Source organism: Meriones unguiculatus, chromosome 14 (assembly GCF_030254825.1).
Source record: "Meriones unguiculatus strain TT.TT164.6M chromosome 14, Bangor_MerUng_6.1, whole genome shotgun sequence".
NCBI classification, from domain to species: Eukaryota; Metazoa; Chordata; class Mammalia; order Rodentia; family Muridae; genus Meriones; species Meriones unguiculatus.
In genome coordinates, this window is record NC_083361.1 from 12,897,607 (window position 1) to 12,921,927 (window position 24,321).

At 42.1% G+C, this 24,321-nt stretch overlaps 1 protein-coding gene and 1 pseudogene across 1 annotated transcript in view; one reads left to right on the forward strand and one right to left on the reverse strand.

The window, feature by feature from the left end:
- The first annotated feature begins 2,450 nt into the window (after positions 1-2,450).
- On the forward strand, positions 2,451-3,449 carry LOC110565704 (vomeronasal type-1 receptor 4-like; annotated as a pseudogene).
- A 15,575-nt stretch (positions 3,450-19,024) lies between these two features.
- The window catches only part of Itgam (integrin subunit alpha M), a 36,140-nt gene continuing 30,843 nt past the window's right edge, over positions 19,025-24,321 (reverse strand). The window contains exons 21-30 of the mRNA XM_021662027.2: positions 24,192-24,317; positions 23,633-23,712; positions 22,752-22,835; positions 22,355-22,430; positions 21,561-21,668; positions 21,341-21,424; positions 21,130-21,243; positions 20,945-21,046; positions 20,573-20,683; positions 19,025-20,165 (exon numbers count right to left, since the gene is read on the reverse strand). Of these exons, the coding sequence (XP_021517702.1) occupies positions 20,094-20,165; positions 20,573-20,683; positions 20,945-21,046; positions 21,130-21,243; positions 21,341-21,424; positions 21,561-21,668; positions 22,355-22,430; positions 22,752-22,835; positions 23,633-23,712; positions 24,192-24,317 (957 nt within the window). The 3' untranslated portion in view covers positions 19,025-20,093. The remainder of the gene's footprint in view (positions 20,166-20,572; positions 20,684-20,944; positions 21,047-21,129; positions 21,244-21,340; positions 21,425-21,560; positions 21,669-22,354; positions 22,431-22,751; positions 22,836-23,632; positions 23,713-24,191; positions 24,318-24,321) is intronic.

The following is a 24,321-nucleotide window of genomic DNA, read 5'->3' on the forward strand; positions in this document are numbered from 1 at the left end:
AATCATATTTACCTTAATCCCTTATCTCTTATGACTAACTAAGAGGGGACAGAAAATGCCTAAATTCCTGGGACATATAACAATATACAGTGGAAAGGAACCGTGAAACATACAAGCTCATTTGATCTAAGCTTTTCCTGATAACTTTTGGAAGACACTGAATGCTCATGGGCAAGCAATAGCCTCACACTCTCTACAATATTCTCTTAAGGGACTCTAGCAAGAACGTGTCTCTTTGTGAAGAATGTCACACTAAAGACAGCCCTGGAAAAATGATTGTCTCCACAGAGCTTCACACTTGCTGTCCTGACAGGTGAGATGGTAATTGCATGTCTGAGGGGAGGGGAGGTCATGGAATCACACAGCCATATCTCAGGCACTGGATGCCTCTCTATAGCACATGTGTTGGGCAGCGAGACTATGGAACTGAGATCAGCATCCCAGAAAAGATCGAGTGTTGCATACTTCACTTTGCAGTGTACGGGCAGAGGTCGTAAGGAAGAACGTGTCAAGAATGCTGGTAAGTGACCCTACCAAAGGAGAGTGGAGATTGAGCCTGGGTGTATATTGAAACTACCAAGAGAGGACAGACACTCCAGAGGAATAAATTCAGCCAGCAAAAATCTAACACATTCTTTGCTGGCAGAACTTATCTGTTTAAAAGAAACAAAAAACAAAACAAACAACAACAAAAAAAAACCTGTTGTGTAACGTGATCTTCCAGTCTCCTACAAAAAATTTAACTTTCAGTTATAAAGAGCAAGAATGATACGAAGAGAGAAGGGTGAACATGGCAAATAATCTGCAGTGTTTACTGAACAATAACATAAACATTTTGATGCCTGAGGTCCTCACATGCATGGTGGCACTGTGGTTGGTGATGGATGTATGACTGAATGTGAATGCGATGTTTAGACACACCATTGCCATATTCCAAACTTCCCACCTTACCCGTGTTATATCGAGTATTTGCTGGTTAGATGTTTTAAATTACATACAAGAAAGGGGTAAAACCAAGTACACACAGGAAAACATTATACTAACAATCTGCCATTTAACTAACATTATAAGAATCGTGAAATATATTCATATTGCTGTTGGGAGTGTGTCTGATGGTTTTGTTCATGGAATAAGCACCCGTATTAATTTTTTCAGTACTAATTTTTAAGATTAATGGAATTATTCGTGTAAATGACTGCCAACATATCAATGAAAATGTTTTTACCTGCAAATGGGTAAAACAAACTAAATGAAGACAATATTTGTATCTCATCGGCAGATATGAATGGTGCTTGTTCTCTTGAGTAATTTTTTCTGTAACTGTAGAGAAGGGCAGTTAAGGAAATGCTGTCTATCTGATACCAGCAGTTAGAGATATGTACTGTGTTTAGTCTTCTAAATATTGAAATCACTGGGAGGAATTAAACTACCTCGATGTGAGAATATTAATAGCGAAGAGCATGAACATATGGAGGTCTGAATATACGGAAAACTTTTGGCCTCAGAAAATCTCATCGATGAACCGGAAGTAACGCTCAGCAGCAGCCTAATAAAGTCCACATTTCAACCATCCTCGATATGGACAAATAACTTTTAGTTTTCACAACAGTGTTTTACATACTTGCTATAAATTAAATTGTCTTCACTCTTAACTCAATAGTCAATATCTTTAGATTCTTCTTGTATTCATCAGGAATTAGGCGTATAATCTGAGGCTGGTGATAGATTGTTTCTATGAGACAATATCGTAAAATGTATTGGTGTTTACTGCTGAACATTGAGCGCATGGCATTGTTTTTCACAGCTCTGTGACGGACGACACCTTGGAGTTCTTCACATGGAGTGGGAAGAGTTTCTCTGAAACCATGTAGGTATCGAGGCATTGCCTCCAGGTTGATCCTAACTCACTGCTGGGCAAGTTACTATCATATTAGAGTATTTGTCAGTCGGTGAAAATAGTCACTCATAACACGTATTGACCTGCAAAAATAGAGGTCAATTCATGTTTACATGTGATGCAACAGAGAGTTCAAAGTAGCCTACTCGTACAGTGAGCAGCTGTGTGTAAGGACAAATGGAAACGCTGCATTGCAGTGTTTTAAGAAGCCTCCTAAGCAGCAGTCAGGGAAGTGAGCTGTAACTTTGAATGCTTTCTATCCTGCCATTCAGCCAGGTTCAAGCCCTCGTGCTTGAGCATGAGTTTACAAATCCCTGAACCCCTGACTGCCAAAGTCAGTTTTTCTATGCTTTATAAAGACATTTTTATGTTCTGCTCATAAACTGAAGATTGCAAGAGTTATCAAGCCTGCTTTCTCTAAGGCAGCTCTTTCTGAAGAGTGTGTGCTTTAAAGCTCACATAAACATCTGTGAACCTTACCAATGATACAAATATTCAGTGTATCTAGTGGGGATGTTATGGATGGAAAATGTGGAATTTTGTTGTGACAGAAATGCAGTCAATGCCTCATCTTCCCCTGCATGATCCTCAGGTTCAGATACAAGAAAATGACAGGATGGCAGGCAGAAATCTGGCTCTAGCAATAATCTTCTTGTCACAGACTGCGCTTGGACTCCTGGGCAACTTTTATATCTTCTGCAATTACTTATTGCTTTACTTTTCAAGGTACAAGCAGAATTCCACAGACTGTATTCTGAACTATTTGGTTTTAGCCAACTTCTTAACTCTTCTGTGTAAAGGAGTGCCCCAGACCATGGCAGCTTTTGAGATGAAAGTTTTCCTGAGCGATTTTGGATGTAAGCTCCTCTTCTACATTCACAAAATAGGCAGGGGTTCGTGTATTTGCAGCAGCAGCTGGCTCAGTGTCTTTCAGGCCATCACCCTTAGGCACAGGGACTCCAGGTGGGCAGGGTTTAAAGCCAAACCATCCAGGTACAGTGGTTTCTTCCTGTGCCTTTGTTGCATTCTGAACATCCCCATGAGTACTTATAATCTCCTTCACATGACTGGAAAATTGGGCCACAGAAATATGACTATTCTACAGGACTTCGGCTACTGCTCTATTTGTCTTGATGAAACCGGCCAAATTCTGCATGCTGCGTTCCTACCTCTCCCCGATGCTGTGTGTGTAGGCCTCATGTTCTGGACCGGCATATCCACTGCTTTAATCTTGCACAGGCACAAGCAGAGAATGGAGCACATTCGTAGTACCAAACTGTCTTCAAGAGCATCCACTGAGTCCAGGGCTATCAAAATCATCCTTCTTCAGTTGAGTACATTTGCGTTCTTTTATATAATTGCCTGCCTCTTTCAACTGTTTGTGGCTTTCTTGCATAACCCTAGCTGGTTTCTTGTAAACACATCCATAGTCATTTCTGGAAGTTTTCCAGCTGTGAGTCCCTTTCTGCTTATGAGCTACTATTCCATAGCACCCAGTCACAGTGTTTACTGGATGAGAAATTGACAAGACCCTGATATTCGTGTAAACTGAATGCCTGTGCACGGATTCCTCATGCACAAAAAGGTATGCACATTGTGGACAGTCATCACACCAGAAGACTGGTGGGTAGGCATAAAATTTTGTGTTGTACTGTGTGTGTGTGATTATATGTATCCGTTTTTAGGCAAGTGCATAAAAACACTCACTCAGATTGTGTTGACCCTGCATCAAGCAATGCATTTGTCAAGTTGTTTGTGGCATATCCAAACTACAAAATAAAAGCGTGAATATAAATTTTATATTCTGAAAATTTCTCACTGTGACCATGATACACCAACTAACAAAACCAACGATATTCATGTTTTCTTTATGTTTGGTGATTATCTTGTCAAATCAAAAGTTTTTCTTGGGGGCTAGAGAGATGGCTCAGCGGTTAAGAACACTTGTCTGTTCTTCCAGAGTTCCTGAGTTCAATTCCCAGCAACCACATGGTGGCTTACAACCATCTATACAGCGATCTGATGCCCTCTTCTGGCATGCAGGTGTACATGCAGATAGAGCACTCATATACATTAATAAAGAAAAAAAAAGATTCTTTAAAAAAAAAAGTTTTTCTTACTCTATTTCTATGTTTGTGTCTATGTTAGTGTTTCTTGAAACTTTCTATAAACAAACTGTTATTTATAGAATTTAACTATGACAGTATCGATCAATTGATGAATTGTTGTACTGATGCACAAATCCAGAAGTACAGAGATATATTCAGGCTTTCCTCAAGGTATAATGTGGTGGTCTTTGCAAATGCCAGGGCCTCTCAATAAGATACTCTTGAGTTTGACACAAGTGGAAATCCAGTTAAACACATCTCAGTATCCAGTGTCTAGAGTCTGACACTGAGGAGTTTATTTTGAGCATACTAAAGCACAGCACAGTCTTTAAAAAGAATTTCCTCATACTAATTGACTCAAGCCTATGTGCACAACAAAGCTTAAGACATGTTAACATTGAAATCCATTAATAAATACATATAATCTTCTCCATAAAGATAGATTCTATTAACTGAGAAATAATGATCAAGATACGGGTCTAAGAAAAATGACTGTGATAAACATAAAAGTCTGTGGGGGCCAAATTTGGCCTGGCCCTACAGATAACACAGAGATCCCCTAGGCTATTGTAAAGTACATGTGATTTTTCTTTTTTCTTTTTATTTTTATATTAATTACAGTTTATTTACTTTGTATTCCAGCTGTAGCCACCTCCCTCGTTCCCTCCCAATCCCACCGTCCCTCCCTCATCTCCTCCCTGCTTCTCTCTAAGTCCACTAATAAGGGAGGTCCTCCTCCCCTTCCATCTGACCCTAGCTTATCAGGTCTCAACAGGACTGGCTGCAATGTCCTCCTCTGTGGTCTAGCAAAGCTGCTCCTCCCTCGGGGGTGGGGGGAGGTCAAAGAGCCAGCCACTGAGTTCAAGTCAGAGACAGTCACTGTTCCCCTTACTGGGGTACCCACTGGATACTGAACTGCCATGGACTACGTCTGAGCAGGGGTTCTAGGTTATATCCATGTATGGTCCTTGGTTGGAGAATCAGTCTCAAAAAAGACCCCTATGCCCAGATATATTTGGTCCTTGTTGAGCTCCTGTCCTCTCCAGGTCTTACTAACTCCCCCTTCTTGCATATGATTCCCTGCACTCTGCCCAAGGTTTGGTTATGAGTCTCAGCATCTGCTTTGATACACTGCTAGTTATAGTCTTTCAGAGGCCCTCTGTGGTAGGCTCCTGCCCTATTTCTTGTTTTCTCCTACTTCCAATGTCCATCCCATTTTTCTTTCTAAGTGAGGATTGATCATGTTACCCTGGGTCCTCCTCCTTGTTTAGCTTCTTTAGGTGTGTCAGGGACCACCTGAGGGAACTCGCCAACTTCAGAGACCACCTGAAGGAGCTCACCAACTTGCCTCAACTTGCCTGTTCCCTTACCTGCAGTAAACATACTGCTTGGAGATGCCCGTTCCCTTACCTGCAGTAAACATACTGCTTGGAGTTGTCAGAGACCACCTGTAGAAACTCATCAACCTGCCTCAACTTGCCTGTTTCCTTACCTGCAGTAAACATACTGCTTGGTAACAGCAGAGATGTGCTCACAGAACTGTGGCTCATCACAAGATGTTTCAGGCCCTGGCCAAGAAGAATTTGTAATTTTTCACCCACCCTACTTCCTCATCCTGAACCCTATATAAAAGCTGATTCTGCTCAGTAAAGTTGGTCCTTGACAAGCACCTGTTTGCTTGGACTCATTTCTTTCTCTCAGCTCATCTTTTCACAGGATCGGATTCCTTTCTATCCCCCGGAATAACAAGCTCCGCTGGCCGGAGCAAGGTGTACAGATTTTAATATGTTTACCCTATCTTTTAGGTCTAATATGTTTACCCTATCTTTTAGGTCTAGTATGTTTACTCTATCTTTTAGGTCTAGTATCCACTTTCAAGTGAGTATATGCCGTGTGTGTCTTTTTGCTTCTAGGATACCTCACTCAGGATGATCTTTTCTAGATCCCACCATTTGCCTGCAAATTTCATGTTTTCCTTGTTTTTAATTGCTGAGTAGTTTTCCGTTGTGTAAATATACCACACTTTCTGTATCCATTCCTCTGTTGAGGGACATATGGGTTGTTTCTGGGTTCTGGCTATTACAAATAAAGCTGATACAAACATGGTTGAACAAATATTCTTTTTGTGTACCCACCAATGACTTTACCTGGAGTTCTTCCCCGACCCATATGATAATAAAGTACTGCTTTTCCCCCTCTTATGATAGGATCGTTTTGGTACATGGAGATTAAGTATCCTTGGCACCCCTGACCTTGGTGAATCAAACACATTCATCCTTGGAACCCCTCCCACTGCTCAAGGTTTATATTGCCCTTGATTTCACATGAAATAAATTCACGCACAAGCTCTCTCACATTAAGGCCATCTGAGATTCATTTATTCTGGGGAAGAATTACCCATGTTCACCTGAACTTGGCTGCCAATTAAGCAGGTACCCGACCAACTGCTGAGAGCTTCTGGACCACCTGGAGCTTGACTGCCAGCTAGCCAGCCAGCCACAGGCTGCCTGGTATTCTCTGCTTACAAATCACAACAGTATACATAATAGAAACATAAAGGTAAGAAACTGTGTAATCCTTTCATGAAGGTTGAAATCTTAGAAAATATAACAGAGTTTATATTCAAATAAAATTCTGCAAATGTAACTGTGTGAAAAAATAATTTTTATGTGCATGTGTGCTTTGTCTGAAAGTATTTCAGTGCACCGCAGGTATGCCTGATGTCTGTAGAGGCCAGATAGAGTATCAGATTTCCTGAAGCAGGAGCTACAGATGGATGTGAGCTGATAGGAATTGAAGGTAATTTTCTGAAAGAATAACCAGTTCTCTTACCCATTAAGCCATCTACATATCTAGCCCCTAGGAAGAGCTGTAATCAAAACATTTATCTTGTTCAACATCCAAAAGTTCATAATAATGCCACACAAGGTAGTGCATGCCTTTAATCTCAGCACTCAGAAGGCAGAGACAAGAAGATCTCTGTGATTCCAAGACCATTCTGGAATACATAGTGAGTTTCAGGACAGGCAGGACTACATAGGCCATGTCTCAAAAAATGTCATAATAAAGACAAAATGTGGTAACATAAAAATATTTGACAAAGACCTTTAATTTTTGTTCAAACTTTATACTTCTGAGAAACTATATAACGATATAGCATATATCATCTTAATGTCCTGCTGTTTATTGTAAATTACACCCACCAAATGCATTGAATTTGACGAGGCCTTTATTTATTGCTGAAATTGCCCACATAAAGGCAAATTCGTCATCAAAGAAAAACACCAATGAAGCTTCATCTATCGTCCACCTTCCAAATATGCACACGAGAGTCAAACTTTACTGTTGTAAAAAGTTATTAATATTTACTACAGGTTTAACTTCTGTAACGCTGCTGTTAATCCTCAGCAGCTGTATAACCAAATCACCACACAGAGACTGGGTTTTTAGTTAACCTAGAACACAATGCTGGGCAATATTTACTCCCTCCTAAACCTCCAAGCCCTCAGTTTCCTAACATTTAGATTTCCCACATTATACTTGCTTTTTGTGAAATCTTAGGTCTGGTTCATGCTCCAAGTCCTCCAAGCTCTCTCCTCCCACTCTGCTCTCCTCGTGCTCCCCTCTCCTTGAGTTCCTCTTTCTTCTCGCCCCTTCCTCTTCTCTCTCTCCTCCCCTCTTTTCTGTCCTCTGGCTCCTCCCATTGCACAACATTGTATCTAGTTGCTTTATTTGTGTCCTGTTTACACAAGAGTTGAGACAGGATGCTTTTAGTGAGTATCACAATGCAATATCCAGATTGAAACCAGAGAGTTGGGGGTGGGGAAATCAGCATTTGAATTAACAAGGGTAAGGCATATACATTTTAAAAGAACATTATACCAACACTTTACAAATAGCAAGAAGGTAAGAAACTGTAAAGAGAAAAGCTCTTCACGTGACATCATGGGCATGCTTACAAAAGGCTTAGAAATCCCCATGGTCTCTGGGTTCGGTGTTACAACCTTTACCCCAGAACTATGGAGGCAGAAGGAGGTGGATCTCTGCTAGTTCAAGGCCAGCCTGGTCCACAATGCAATTTCCAAGACAGCCAGGGCTACAAAAAGAAACCCCATCTGAGAAAACCAAATCAATAAAAAGAACAGAAATCCCTGAGGGCATGAAGGAATGCATTTTTGAACTACTGAAGAAAAATGGATAAGTGTGTATTCTACGCTCTAAAATAAGATAAATATCTTTAGTTTTGGAATGTTGTTGTTTGCTCTTTTTGTTTTGCTTTTTAACTTTTTAAATTTTGAGATTATAACATGTCTCCTTTCTCTTTCCTTTTGTGAAATCCTTCCATATATCCATAACTACCCTTTCAAATTCATGACTGTTTATTTCATTGTCATTGCATGCATATATGTATATCCATATACATATATAATCCTGAATATAACCTACTCAGACCATATAATGTCACTAGTATGTATGTTTTCATGACTGACTGGTATTGCATAACCAAGTCGTGTGCTCCCCCCTGTGGAGGACCACTTCTCTGGTTCCAGGATTCCTCAGTTGCCTGTGTAGGGTTGAGGCCATCCACTTTCACATGGCCGTTGTCCTTGCTCAGCTCTCTTTCACACATTCATGTTGATAAGAAGATACGCTTATGGATATATCTTCTGGCTCTACTGGGAAACACAGTCTCACAGCAAACTCCCTGATCCCCTGGCTCTTACACTCTCTCTACTCACTTGTTAAATATATATTCCTTAAGCCGTAGGGGCAGGAGTGTATTGTAGATGTATCCATTGGGCCTACATGACGCTAGTGGTGTCTATCTGAAAAGCTTCCTTCATGAGAGGTGAAGAGGATGCTCATTGTGGGTACAGACAAATATTTAGATTTTTGTTAGGGATTATGCTGGTTTACTAAAGTGGTGGTTGTAGGATCTCCTCAAAATGTTATGAGCACTGAGTGGTTAGCTAGGTTTCCACTACCAGTCGTAGTTTCTCTTTGGTTAGGAGTGTCTCATTAGACCTATTAGACTAATTAGAGAGCTGATGCTTATCACCAAGGTGAGCTTTCCACTCCTGCATCCTTAGGGTCATCTTCCCATGATGATCATTGGTATGCTTCAAAGGCATCTAAGATCTACCTGGCCAGGTAGGACTGTTCATCGGATCCCTTCTTTGGAAGCCTGCATGATACTTCTGATACCATGAAAGCTGTTGCCCAGGGAAGCCTGTCCTTTCTTTTGGGCAAGGTCTCTCTGTGTATTGCCAGCTATCCTAGACTCACTGTGAAAATCAGGTGGCCTTGCTCCTCTTGCTTCTGCCTTGTGAATGCTGGGCTTAAAGGCTTCCATGACCTTGTCTAACTCTGCATAACTTTTTCTTATTATGTCTTTGACAGTTATCCAAGGTAACTGTACAGCCTGCTTGAGTCATGAGTGAACAAGTGAATCTTATGCCTTCTGACATTAAAGACTTCTACCGCACTAAACTGGAGACTCTATTTAAAATAGACGAGTTTCCTGGTGCATACAACATACCAAATTTAAACAACATCATGAACTATAATAAATGAACTACATACAAGTAGTAATTTAGTTTGAAGCAGGAACAAAATGGCCCCCTTAACACAAGCCCCAGGCCAGATCGATTCTAGCAAAACTTCAAAGAAGAACTGATAGAAGACGCTCCTCGAAGTACTTCTTGAAACAAAAATGGCAGACTTCCTTAGTATTATCTGACATCAAACCAGATAAGGATGCATCCAAAAAGAAATTACAGACTGATGTCGTCATTTAAAAATGGTTGTCATTACCTACTGTACACACGTGTGTTCATTTTCTGCATCTGGGACAGGCAAGAGTCTCTGCATTCACAATGGCATTAAAAACGTTCTTCTATGTGTTCTCTCAAAACACCGCAAGCATGAGTCGCAAAAGGCAGCCTTGTTTCTGAGTGGCTAAAATGATACGCCCACTGTCGGTGCTGAAAGCCGTATGGCGCAGGATGAATTCACTAACTCCTTGAGACACCTATTTCTTTTCAAAATCGAAGTGCCTGAAATGTCTCTCCCGAACTCAAAATTGCAGTGTTTGGTTTTGGCTTCTCATGCTTGTGTGTTGGAAATGGGACTCTGGCATCTAAATTTAGTCTGTTACTGTTTGGGGTAAGAATGTAGTCCAAAGGCTAGTAGTCAAGGCCGGATTTTAGGCTTTTATCCGAAAGGTTCAGAACTCACTACGGGGTCAGGAATGGGATACAGCGTCCTACTCGATCCAGTTCTGGTCTAGGCTGGCAGCTAGAATGTGGGGGTGCTGTGCAGAGAAGGTCCAGGCCAGCCTGACCCCTGGGGCTCTGTGGAAGGCAGCTGGAGATAGAGGGGGAGGGACCAGCCTCCGCGGGGCGGGGCCACACGCCCGGAAACAGAGGTTGGGAGGTTTTTGGACTTAAGGTGGTTGTAGAGGAAGTGTGGAGAGTTGGGTGGGGGAGGGGAGGGGTTAGAGGAGTATGCGGTGGAAGCTGGGATACTGAAAGAGTGAGGCTAAGGAAGCTGGACGGAGGAGCCAAAGCCACGGGTGCCTTAAGGGCCCATTCCCAGAAAGCTCTCTGGGGCCTGCACTGTCGGGAGTCTACTGGTGCAGACCTGGGCGCAGAGGACACGGCGGGGGTCTCTCGGGGACGCGGAAACTACTGGGAGCGCAGATGCCGCGCAGAGCGTCATGGGAAAGTCACCATTGAGCACTACCGCGGAGGGAATCAGCCTGGAGGCCAGGAGGGACCAAGGCTGTGATCCACGTCTCTGTTGCTCATAAGGAAAATGGCTCTGAAATTCTTCTGATCTAAATGCGTTACGCTTTTAGATCAGATGAACTGGACTGATACTTTTTTTTCCTTCGTTGATCGTCTGATTGCCAAATATTCTTATTAAAATACTCTAGTAAAATATTTGAGTTTGCCTGTTGATATTTGTAAACACGGTTCTCTTTCAATGGTGGAAAGGACAAAGCTCTTGAAATTGACATTCACGCTGACTTCTGTGTTACACCACTTTCCTAGTCAAGAGAGGGTCGCATGGAACTGGCGGCTTGTCATTCCCAGAGAGCCTATAGATCCTAGTCTTGAAAGGAATTCCTGCAATGTTAATTGAGTCCCAAAATATATTTTTGGGATTGTGGTTTCTATTAGAATCTCCATGTGATACAAAAAAAAAAAAAAAAAAAAAAACTTTCCTTGATGAGGAGAGAGGACTACATTTCTCTGTGGGAATAAGGAGAGCTGTTTAGAGCGCAGTTAGGGATTATGCTGATTTGGTAAAGTAGTGGTTGTAAATTCTCCTCCAAGGCCCTTTAATTCACCAACCCTGGGAATACTGGATAGGTTTCCAGTACCAGGCATGATGTCCTTCTTGTTGAAAGGGTCTTAAGTCCAATTAGAGAGCTATTGGAGACCACCAACGTGTGTGTGCCACTCTTGGATCCTTAGGGTTATCCTGCAATGCACATCATTGTTGTGGCTCACAGGTGTCCTAGCTGAGGAGGTCTTTTGGTCGGCTCTCTTCTTTGGAAGATTGCAGGTTGCCTTCTGGTACCATGGAAGGTAGCCCTCAGAAGGAAGATTTAAGGTCAGATCTATCGTGGGTCCTCTGGGCTCTGTGTCCAAAGTCCATGGCTTCTTCAACAATAGAGACTCACCTTCTTCCAGGAGGCACCCATGGGCAACAGCAATCGTTTATAATGTTTTGAGAGTCTCTTGGACAACTGTGAGCAACAACTGCAAAACAGGCTTGTCATGTCTTGTTTAGAAAATCTTGTGGAAATCATTATCAGCCCAGATGGGAAAATTTTGTTTATACTATAAATGTATATGTATGCACAGACTTACATGTATTATAGGCATTATTTGGTGGATGGATAATAGTATGATGACTTATGATTTTTCAGACATCCGTATTGTTATTCTCCTCTCCTTCCTCTGTGTTTATATCTATCCCTTATCTACAATTAAATATTATCTCCTTTTTCCACACCCTCCTCTAGATCACTTGTTCACTGTTATTCCTCTTTCTAATATCCCCCCATATCCCACCATGGTCTGTTTTTCACTTTTCTGGTTACTAAAGTTACTCCAGATCTGTACTCACATCTGAAGATTTGGAGCTACAAAATTCCTATGAGAGAGAACATGCAATGTCTATCTTTCTGGGCTTTTGTTACCTCACTCAGTATGAGCCTTTCTTCTTCTGTCCATGTATCTTCAAAGTTCATGATTTTAATCTTTTTTTACAGTGGAATAGTATTCCATAGTGTACCATACACTATGAAAATGTTCCACATTTTCACTATCTGTTTGGCAATAAAGGACATTGTGGTTGTTTCCATTTTGTAGCTATTGTGAGCAACAATGAACATGGCTGAGCAAGTGTCTATGGAGCAGGATGTTGAGCCCTTTCAGTATATGCCAAGAAGTGGTCCAGCTGTGTCATGGGGGAGATGCATCTAACTTAAGGGTTTGTTTATTTAACTGAGGATTTTCCATATTGTTTTCCAAAGTGGTTATATTTTTTGTTCATAAGGATTTTATTCCCTGTGGCTTAGTTTTTTGTTTTGTTTTCTTTTTTATTTTAAAAATTTGATTATTTATTTGACAGACTCATTATATGTCACTTTTGTTTCAATTGAAAAACCATTTTTTACTATAAAATTATTCATGGATAAACAATAATATGAAGTAGATTGTGACAATGTGGAGGATTCTGGATGGTTCTAATAGTTACATCAAAACAACTGGAATTATAAAACCTACTCTGAATAGGAGGTTGGGATGGAAAGGTCTTACCAAATTCTAAAACTCATAGTGTCCTAATTTTAGTCTTGAATGTGTTACTGTTAGAGACCTAAGTAGAGATGTTGAATGGATAATCAGATATAAAAATCTGGGATTCAGGAGCAAGCAACCGAGTTCGTGTGATAGACTGTCTCTTCTCTCCTTACGAGGGAACCCATATGGAGAATGAGCTTTCTATGCAGGACATCTGAGCAGGGGTTCTAGGTCCTCTCTAGGTATGGTCTTTGGTTAATGCATCAGTCTCTGCAATTCCCCCTAGGCCTTGCTTCTTTTGGCTTTTTGTGGCCCCTCCCCCCTCTGGAAACTTTTATATCCCCCTTCTTCCATAAGACTCCCTGCGCTCTGTCCAAAGTTTCACTGTGAGTCTCTGCATCTGCTTCAATCCCCTGCTGGCTGGTGTCTTTTAGAGGACGTATGTGGTAGGCTCCCATGCTGATCCCTCTCTTCTACTGCTAGCCCACAGAGGAAGAATATCCAGGCAGTCCTGATGGGACCTGATAGGCTAGGGTCAGACTTCCCCTACCAGTGAACTAGGGAAGAGGGATAGGGGAAGAAAAGGGATGGGGGTGGGGGACTACAAGCAGGATACAAAGTGAATAAATTGTAAATAACAATAAGAAGAAGAAGAAGAAGCAGAAGGAAGAAGCAGAAGAAGCAGAAGAAGAAGAAGAAGAAGAAGAAGAAGAAGAAGAAGAAGAAGGAAGAAGAAGAAGAAGAAGAAGAAGAAGAAGAAGAAGAAGAAGAAGAAGAAGAAGAAGAAGAAGAAGAAGAAGAAGAAGAAGGAAGAAGAAGAAGGAAGAAGAAGAAGAAGAAGAAGAAGAAGAAGAAGAAGAAGAAGAAGAAGAAGAAGAAGAAGAAGAAGAAGAAGAAGAAGAAGAAGAAGAAAATCTGGGATTTAGAAAAGTTTAGACCCAAAGGAGTCGATTCAGGAGCCATTTGCTTACAGATAATATTCGGAATCATAAGCTGAGTGAACTAGATCATAACTTCATCAAATTTTGAAAGAGAAGAGATAGGGAAAGTGAAGCAAAAGCAAAAGCAAGAGCCTGTGTTATTCTGGATCATCTGGGTGGGTCTGTGCTAGGAAGGAAAGCAAGGTAACCACATTCCATGCCGAGGTAAGACAGATAGTCAGGGGACGATGAAGGGGTGAATATGCTCAAGCATTGAATATACGTCAAAGAATTAGTACAAACCTATTTTAAAGTTACATCCGTTAGGCCCTGTGGATCCCGTGTGTGTGTGTGTGTGTGCGGTGATTAGGAAGGAGTGTGTTTCCATATGGCTTTTCCAACATCCTTGGTGTTAGTTATCCCTCCAACCTCCTCTTCTGACCACTCCTCTCCTTAATCCCTCTCTTCATTAGTCTCCCTTTTCCATCTATGGTTTTATAAACTTTCAGATCTCATAATTAAAAGTCATAAACTTCCTTAATATCCTTAATATCTGTATGAATTATACAGGAAAAGCTGGAAAATGTGTTCATGTTTGGTTAGGTTCTCTGGCTGCTGCTTTTCCTTTGTGTCTAGAAAGAGCTGTAGAGCATTGCTTTACACTCTTTTGCAAGTATTAGTGTGGTGCTATGTAAAGCTAAACACAGTATGTCTGAATTTTACTCTCTTTAACCTAACAAAATGGCTATTTCATGTGGCTGGGTCTAAAATTAGAAATATGTATGCATGCAGCTATACACACTTGTCTAGACAGAAAAAAAAACTACTCAAATAAAAATAAATTAAATCAGCACAAGATCTTGTTTACAGAAATGTTTCCTGGAAAATTGACTTTATAAATTTTTCCTTTCAAGAGAAAAAAAAAAATCAAGGCAGAGAAGGTAGAATACTGGCTGGATTTACACTTTTTCCCTGTGCTCATTCTCACCTAAGTCTTTATTAAAAACAAGAACTGATTGATAATATGAACATTTGACTATAAAATAGTGCATGTGTTTTTTGTTTGTTTGTTTATGTTGTTTCTGTTTGGATTATTGGGAGTATTTTTCTTCCTCTGTTTGAGAATTAGTGATTTGCAGCCTCCCACATGGATTATTACCCCATTTTTCCTGTAGTTATTCTTTCTTCATGTCACATTTATTTCCCATGTTCTCATGGGTTCCTCTGATTCTCCTGTGTATGTTTTGCCTCTTCTTTATTATCTACCATGCTGCTGTAGTGAAGTGAATTGTGTTAATTCTTGACCATCTTAAAATTCACTTATGTCTTCATCAGTTTTAAGATAGAATTTTTAGAGTTTTTAGGGTCTTTTATGTGTAAAACCACATCATCTGCAAATAAGGGTACTTGACCTCTTATTTACTATTGTGTCCCTTTGATCTCCTTCAGTTGTCTTAATACTCTAGCTAAGACTTCATATCCTGTGGTGAATAGGTATGAAGAAAGTGTACATTCTTGTACATCCTGATTTTAGTAGAAATGCTTTGAGTTTCTCTCCATTTAAGCTGATGTTAGCTGTGGGCTTGGTATAAATTGCCTTTACTGTATTGAGGTCTTTCCCTTGTATCCCTAGTCTCTCCAAGACTTTTATCATGAAGAGATGTTGGGTTTTCCTAAAGGCCTTTTCTGCATCTACTGAGATGGTCTTGTGGTTTTTGTTTTTCAATATGTTTATGTACTGTATTATTTTTATTAATTTATATATGCTGAACTATCCCTGCATCTCTAAGATAAAGTCTATTTGATCATGGTGGACAATATTTTTGATATGTTCTTGGATTCAGTTTGCAAATATTTTATTAAGAATTTTTGCATCTATGTTCATAGGGGATATTGGTTTACAAGTTTCCTTTTTTGTCAAATCTTTCTGTGGTTTTTAGTATCAAAGCAATAGTGACTTTACAAAAATAATTAGGAAATGTTCTTTCAGTTTCTATTTTGCAGAATAATCTGAATACTATTGCCATTAATTCTTCCTTAAAGTCTAGTAGAATCTTTCACTGAATCCATCTGGGCTTTATTTAATTGGAAGGTTTTAATTACTGCTTATATTTCACAAGGAGTCATAAGTCTCTTTAAATAGATTAGATCTTGATATAACTTTGGTAGGTTGTATACATCAAGAATTTTGTCTAGGGCTAGAGAGATGGCTCAGATGTTAAGAGCACTGTCTGCTCTTCCAGAGGTCTTAATTTCAATTCCTGGCAACTACATAGTGGCTCACAACACTGGGATCTGATGCCCTCTTCTGGCATGCAGGTGGCATACATGCAAATAGAGCACACATACACATTAAATAAATAAAATATGTTTGTTTTGTTTTAAAGAACATCATATGTTTTTTTTTTTTAGATGTTCTAATTTGGTGGCATACCAATTTTTAGAGTCTATCCTCATGATTCTCCAGATTTCCTGAGTGTCTGTTGTAATGAACCCTTTCATCCCTAGTTTCATTAATATGGGTCTCTTGGTTAATTTGGCTAAATGTCTGTCAATCTTGTTGATTTTATCAGAGAACCACCTTTGTTTCCTTGAATCTTTTACTTGTTTGTTTCTATTTCATTGATTTTGACCCTGAGTCTGAATATATTGCAAGTCTACTCTTCTTAGTTGTTACTTCTTTTTGTTGTTCTAAAGCTTTCAAGTGTGCCATTAAGTTACTCATATGACATCGTTACCGTTTTTTTGATGTGCACATTTAGTGCTATGAACTTGCCTCACAGAAATGCCTTCATTGTGTCCCATAACTTTGGATATATTGTGTTTGCACTTTCATCCAATTCTTAAAAGTTTTAAATTTCTTTCTTGGCTACTGTCTTGACCCATTTTTCATTCAGCAGTGAGTTGTTCTGTCTCTGTGAGTTTGTATACTTTATAATGTTTCTATTGTTGTTGAGATTCATCTTCAATCTATGATGGTCAGATATGATGTATGATTTTATTTCAATTTTTATATCTATTGGGACTTGTTTTATGTCCTAATATGTGCTCAAGGTAAGATGTTATTATAATGAGCCTGCCATGTGACTTGGTCTTTTTCCCTTGTAGCTTTTAATATTCTTTGTTCTGCACACGTAGTATTTTGATTGTTATGTGTCATGCTGATTTCTTTTTAGTCCTATTTTATATTCTGTAGCTTTCTTGTACTTTGATAGGCACCTACTTCTTTAGGTTGGAGAAATTTCTTCAGTGATTTTGTTTGAAAAAAAAATGCTGTGTCTTTGACCTGAGTTTCTTCTCTTTCTTCTAACTCTTTTATTTGTAAATTTAGTCTTTTCATGGTGTCCCAGATTTCCTGGATGTTTTGTACCTGAATATTTTTAGGCTTAACATTTTTTAACTGAGCTGTCCATTTTTTTCTGCTTTGTCTTGAATGCCTCATATTCTGTCTTTCATGTCTATGATACTTACCTCAGAGGTTTCAGTCTGATATTCTGAGCTCTTCACTTTCAGCTTTATTTCAGTTTGGGTTTTCTATAGTGATTCTGTTTCTTTGTCAAATTCTACTGTCATATTGTGATATGTTTTCATTGTTTCAGTCAACTATTTGTGTTCTCACAGACTTCATTATGACGTTTACCTCTTTAAGGTCCTTGGACATATACATAATTGCTATTTTGAAATGATTGTCTTGTGCTTCAGCTAAATTGCTTTCCTCTCAGCCTATTTCAGTAGGGTTGCTGGCTTCTGGAGGAGGCATATTGTCTTGGATATTCATGTTTGATCTGAGATCTACACATCTGAAGTTACGATGTTTGACGTGTTTCTTGGTGTAGATATCAGGTCTCATCTTTGTTGAGTGGGTCTTCTTTCTGTACTTTGGTTGCTATTGCCCTGTTTGGATTCTAGGCAAATGTGGTGGCTCTGTGTTGGTGGACGACACAAGGAACGGAGATGGGCTAGAAGGAAAGGCCAAGCGAGACAGTGGTGTAGAGTTAGGGAGATCCTTTGTCCGCACCAAGAGGCAGCGACTCCAAAGGTGCAGGTGTGGTGAGGGGAGGGGCTCGTGCAGGCAGGCTGCAGCAGGACTAAGAGTAAGTCTGAAGAGACAGTGGGAAGGTACGAAGAGGTAGGAAGACCTGGGGTCTGTACCAAGAGAACTCTGCCTCTTCTCATAAAGCCTCCAGGACTCCACTGTGGCAATTCTACCCTGATGACCTTATCTAATTCTAATCACCTTCCAAAGGCCCCCTCTTCAGGACACCATAGTAAGATTATTTCCAGACTAGTGTAAAACTGGAGAGGGTGCTTTCAAAACTAAGAGTGTGGTTACCACTTTCAAAAAGGTGCAAGAGATGGGCACTGGGGCTCCCCTTGATGATGAAGACCCATCTAAAATTATCCATCAAACTTTTCCCCTGTGCTCTCCCTGGCCAGTGCCTCAGCCATTTCCCCACAGGCCTTTCCAGGGCCTATGCTCTTCCAGATGCCAGCTCCTCTGGCTCAGACCACCAGCCCCTACTCCACTCACATCCAGTGCAGGCCAGCAGGGTCACAGGATTTACGCTCTCTCCCCACAATGTATGTCCATACATTTTTCAGTGATAACCAGGTGGAAATGATGGAAATGGTGCATGCACAGCTCCTTCTGCCCCTAGATGATACTCTGGTGCAGATTATTCACTCTCTCCCCAGAGTTCCAAAGCTCCACAGAATATTCCCATTGGCTTGCATCTGCCTTCCATTCCCCCAGATAATTCCCTCTACCTGTAGGTATTTTGTGGGATACCCCTCTCCCTGGAATTCTTTGGCAGGTGGGGAGTGAGAGGAGGATAAAGTCTAGGGCCTCATGCATGCTAAGAAGGTGTTCAACCACTAAGCTTGCTTACTCAACCCAGTCCTTGTTCATTAATTTATTTTTTTGAGAAAGCTATAAGGTTGGGCTGGCCTTGAAGTCACTCTTAGCCCAGGTTGGCCTTGAACTCACAATCTTGTTGCCTCTGCCTCCTGAGAAGAAAGGATTGTGTCACCAAGCTCATCTTCCTTTCAAATTTTTATTTTAGGTTCACTTCAAGTAGAAGGCTGTTTGTTTGTTTGTTTGTTTGTTTGTTTGTTTTTTGAGACAAGGTTTCTCTGTGTATAGCCCTGGCTGTCCTGGAATCACTCTTTAGAGCAGGTTGGCCTCAAACTCACATATATCTGCCTGCCTCTGCCTTCCAAGTGCTGAGATTAAAGGCATGCGCCACCACCTCCCAGCTCCAAAAAATTATTCTTACACATATGTAAAAATTAGATGTGTCCAATTTATTAGTTCAGCACTGTTCATAATAGCGAGAAGTTGGAAATTATCTATAGGAGACTGGTCAAATACATTCCAATCACAGGGGAGTACTCTGAGCTACTTTATATCTTGTATAAAATTATTTGAGCATATTAATAAAAACACAAAATGCATAATCATAATACAAGTGTTACCACTTGTTTAAAACAGTTGTCTGTGTGTCTGTGTGTGTGTATACCGATACATATGAGCTTTCTGAAGTAGATTCTAAACATATAGCCTTGAGTACTCGTAAGGAGAGAACCCAACAGCTGGGAATAGAATCTTTTCACTGTAGACTATTTGACTTGGTTTGGTTTGGTTTTGCTTTGCCTTGGTTTTCAGTGTTGAATGCTGAGCCCAGACCTTGCATACACTAGACAAGTACTCTGCCATAAGCTGCATTCCTCTGCCTTTTACCATTCCTGGGTGTCTTTTGATCTTGTACTATAGACAGGTTAATCAATACAAATATTTAAATTAATGTTAAAATAATAAATGACTAGCTGGTGGGAGGTATCTCTTTCTTCATTGGACATCTTTGTGAGTCCCCCAGTTCTATATCCCATGTCCAGCTTCTCTTGGATTCTCAGTACCTGAACCCTTGCAAGAATGCAGCTCACCCATGCAAGGAATATTACTTCCTTCAGAGAGGACAGCCATAGCATTTCACTATGCTTAGCCACAAGGATCCCATCACCCTGCTCAGAGAAGGGCTCATTAGCCTCTGCCCTCACATACTAGGAAACCCAAGAGATTCCTTTCCTTTCAAGAAGATGCATTCAATACATTGCCCACATGTCCACATTAGCCACACACAACTGACACAGACACACACACACACACACACACACACACACACACACACACACGCATGTGTGCACATGGAAATCCCAAGCTATTTTTGTATAAGACATTATGGCAACAGCCTCCTAAAGGACACATCTGTCTATCAGCCTCAGGACCTGGGGGTTGGTCTGGCTGTCTAGACATGCTTGTTGTTGGAGAGGTCACTCCATGGAGAAAAGGCCATTACTCAGGTGGGGCATCTTGGGGAGCAGCCTCATTCATCATGTCCTTGTATTGCCGTTTGAAAAAGCCAAGCTGTCAGGGGAAAGACACAGGATGAGGCTGCAGAATCCGTGGGCTGCAGGTCAAGACCAGACAGAACAGGAGAGAGACAGACAGACAAATAACATGACCAGGCAGGATAAAGATTGACAGGGCAGAAAATAGAAAGGACCCGGGAAAAGTCGGGCAGGAAGAGAAACTGCATCAATGCTGAGTCTAGGAAAGAAATACAAACTGTAAGAAAGCGCCCTCCTTCCATAGTGTCATTGTAAACCACAGGGCCATCCTTGTTGCTCTGCATGTATTAATCTAGTTTCCTTTGTAAAGTGGGTGTCAGTAATATTTATCACATAGTTAGCAGCAATACTGAGTCAAACCCAGTCATGAAGGTGCTGAGAAGAGAGGAGAGGGGGTCAGAAAGAGGAGGAATCAAGGAGCACCTTATACAGGCCAGCAGAGATGAGGGCCAGGAGCACCAGCCCCCCAATGGAGCTGCCCACAATGAGTGGCACAGGGTTGTAAACTTCATACAGCTCCACTTTGGTCTCCGTCTAGGGAAGAGAGAAGATAAACAGGGCACAGCAGAAGAGATCACCACAGACTTCCGGAGAGTTCCCCAGGCTCGAGGGCTAACCGCTCCCTCCAATCCACACCACCAGCCACAGGGCCCCCTTCTCTTCCCACCTGCTTGTCTTGACAACCCAGAGATGAGATCCATCATCCCAGCTCCTCCCTCCAACAGCTCCACCCCTACCCCACCCACCCCACAATACCCCACCCTACCCCACCCCACCTCTGCCTGAGATAAGTACCTGAGACTTCACAAGCATCTCCTGCCCTGGAAGCAGGGCAAATGCAGAGTCGTTGAACGTGACCTCAGCAGTGCTCACCAGCAGGAGGTGGTTATGAGGAGTCTGTGGGGAAGAGCAGAGTGGGAACCAAGCCTGTGCTCTGGACCATTATGGCTATACCCAGAGAGTCTCAGAACACGGCATACCTTGATGTACCAGTCAAAAGACAGTCTGCCCTTCAGGGTGACATTGAATGTTTTGTAAGCATTGAAGGATGGGAGGTCACACTGGATTCTCTTACAGACCGCAACAGAGCAGTTCTGGAAGAGGAAGGCCAAAGAAACAGATGACTAAGACTTGAGCGGACCATGATGACCTTGTATGTGGCCTTCAGGCTGGAGGCAGCCACGTTCTTACCACCACCGGGGTCTTCTCAAGCTCATCCTGGAACTTAGAGTGAGAGGGGGATCTCTGCTCACTGTGACAGGCACTTGAGAGGTTCTGAGGAAAGAGACACCAAGAAGAGAGAGAAATGAGGGCTCTGGTCCCGCCCAGGGATCAGTCAAAGGGAGAATCAGAAGAGGCAAGAAACAGATCTTAAGAAAGACCTGAGCTTTGGGGACCCAGCTGGACTTACCTGGGAGAAGATGACCTGGGGATGATCCCATACAGCCACCTTGTTAAGCTCAACAGGGATCCAGAAGACCACGCTGATGGGAAGTTTCCTCCGGCCCAGGTTGCTGAACTACAGCAGAAAGGAGGAAGGGAGGGGCTAGCCTTGTGGTCTGGCTAGGTCAGAACTGGCTCATTTCCTGCAACCCAGGACCACTGAATAAGAGCTAAGCATCCTGCTCTCAGGGAGATGAGAGAGTGCATACAGACACCAACCACACACTTGAGTCAGACTGGCTCATCCTAAGTTCTAGCTCTGCCACCTGCCAGTTGTGAGAATTTAGACATAGTTCATGAGTCTCGCTGACCTTCAGTTTCTCCATCTGTATACAAGGGACAGCAAGAGTGTTCAGGGTCCTAAGAGAGGGCACATGCATGCACACCTGTGTGTGTATCTGTGTGTGAATGTGCGCATGTCTGTGAGTATGTACATACATGTGCATCTATGTGTGTTTGTGAGAGAGTACAGATATGGTGTGAGTGTGTATGTGTGCATGTATTGTGTGTGTCTGTGCATCTGTGTGTGTTTGTGTGTGAGAGAGAGTGCATATGTGTGCATGTATGTATGTGAGTGCATGCATGTATGTGTCTCAGTATGTATATACATATGTGGGGGATGTAGAGCACACATGGAACAATGCCTGATGTGGCATACAGGAATCACAGTGTTCAGGCTTCCTACACCTGCCTTTTGCCCTCTCTTTGCATCAGTTTCCCTTCCCAGCATCCTCTGAGGACCCAGGCCTCCCTGCCCCTCACCTGGTACTGATGCTGTATGAGTTGACTGCTCATCTCTGAAGCTGTGAAGCTGACATATTTTGTAGAATTCTTATCACTAAAAGAAGAAAAAAGGAGGCAACAGGTGACAGAAGACAGAATATGAAGGTGTCCTGAGAAGGGGCTTGGGCTGAATATGCAAAGAACAGGAAGATGGCAAGGCAGCCCTTGAGAGCAATGTCTGTCAGACCCTGGGTGCATGGGTTTGGGCACACACACACACACACACACACGCACACACACACACATACACACACACACACACGCCCATCCTCCACACAGGCAAGTGTGTAAACATACAACAAAAGGCAACAGCTCAGGATCACACACAAAGCTGGCTGTGTCCAGCCTGGCGGGGCAGAGTGAGGTGGAGCAGTACCTGGTGACAACCATGTAGACAGCATATTTCACAGGCAGCTCCAGTTGAGACTCAGTCTTGTGGCTCCTGGACATGTTGCTCTCACTGAAAGAAAAGCAGGTCCTCAACCAGCTCTGAGAGCTGAGAATCAGCCTTCCATCTCCCCTTCCCGCACCCACTGCCTCCAATCTTTCTCCATGTCTGCTGTCCCCACACCCTAAACCCCATGGTTCTGTCCAGTTCATGGAGGCCAGAAAACAGTGTATGGGAGCTGGTTTGCTCCTTCCACCAGGAACTGAACTTATTCAGCAGGCTTGGCAGCCTTCCCCGATAAGCTAGCTCAGCAGATTCTATGTCTCTATTCTCTGCTATGGTTGTGGGCGGTGGTGGGTTCAGGTACACCGCAGCCCATCTGGTCCAGGGATGGAACACAGCTCCAGACTTCATCCATCTCACAACCCTTACGCTTAAGCTGGTCTGAAGCATGCTCAGATTCCTCCAAGCCCTAGTTTTGTCTGCTGCATGCTTCCTTCCATCTTTATACCTTTGCTTGACTTACTCACAACCTAAACACGATTTCTTCAGGAGTCTTCTCTGGACACTGGGCATCCCTGCCACTGCTACCACTTGATCATGTCTGTCATACTGTATTGTAATCATCAGTTTCCCCGCCTGTCTGTGCCACTGCAGGTCTGTGAGGGAGGGAACCATGGCTGTCTTGTTCATTACCATCCCCAACCAGCTCTTGACACAAGGCCTGGCACATAGGTGGGTGCTCAAGCAGTGCTTGTGGAATAAATTAGTCATCAAAACAGAGGAGAAGGAAAGAGAAGAAAGGTTCATCCTGGATGAGGGGCTGGGCCTCAGGGGGATGGATGACTGCAGTATGTGGCAACACATACCTGGTGACATTAGCCTTGAGGAGCAGTTTGTTCCCAAGGGAAGCATCAGAGTCCACATAAAATGTGACATTAAAGGTGACCTGGCATTGGAAAATGGAGACAGTGATTAAAAAGAGTGAAGAACCACTGAATGGCATAAGTAAAGCATGATCTGCCTACACGATAGAACACTGTTCAGAAATAAAAGGAGAAGAACTGACAGCTTAGTGATTCTTGAAAACGTGAGAGTTGTTGAAAGAAGCCAATCCAAGAAGACCACATGCTGTATGTGCCTAGGATAGGAGATATCCAGGAGAGGTGAATCATGCAGAGAAGGTCCATTAGGAGCTCCCAGGGGCTCTTAGCAAGGTCACAGATTGGCCAGAGTGATAGATGCATAACTGAGAATGCTCAAAAGCCACTGAATTGTACAGAATGGGTGAGTTTGTGGGATGTTTTACACGTCATTAAAAGCTCGGTTGTAGAATGGACCCGCTTTTTTTTTAGGACAAGGAGGAGAAGTGAGAAGAAGAGGAAAAGACTCCTCTGACCAAAGGGCAGCAGAGGCTGGAGCTCTGACCTTGGAATTAGCAGGAAATAAGGGTTTGTTTATGTCCCAGGTGGTACTCTTCAGAGGCCCATTTCCTTCAGTGGAAGAGCTGGGCTCAGATACATTCACAAACCAAGACTTCTGGGAGAGCTGGTCCTGG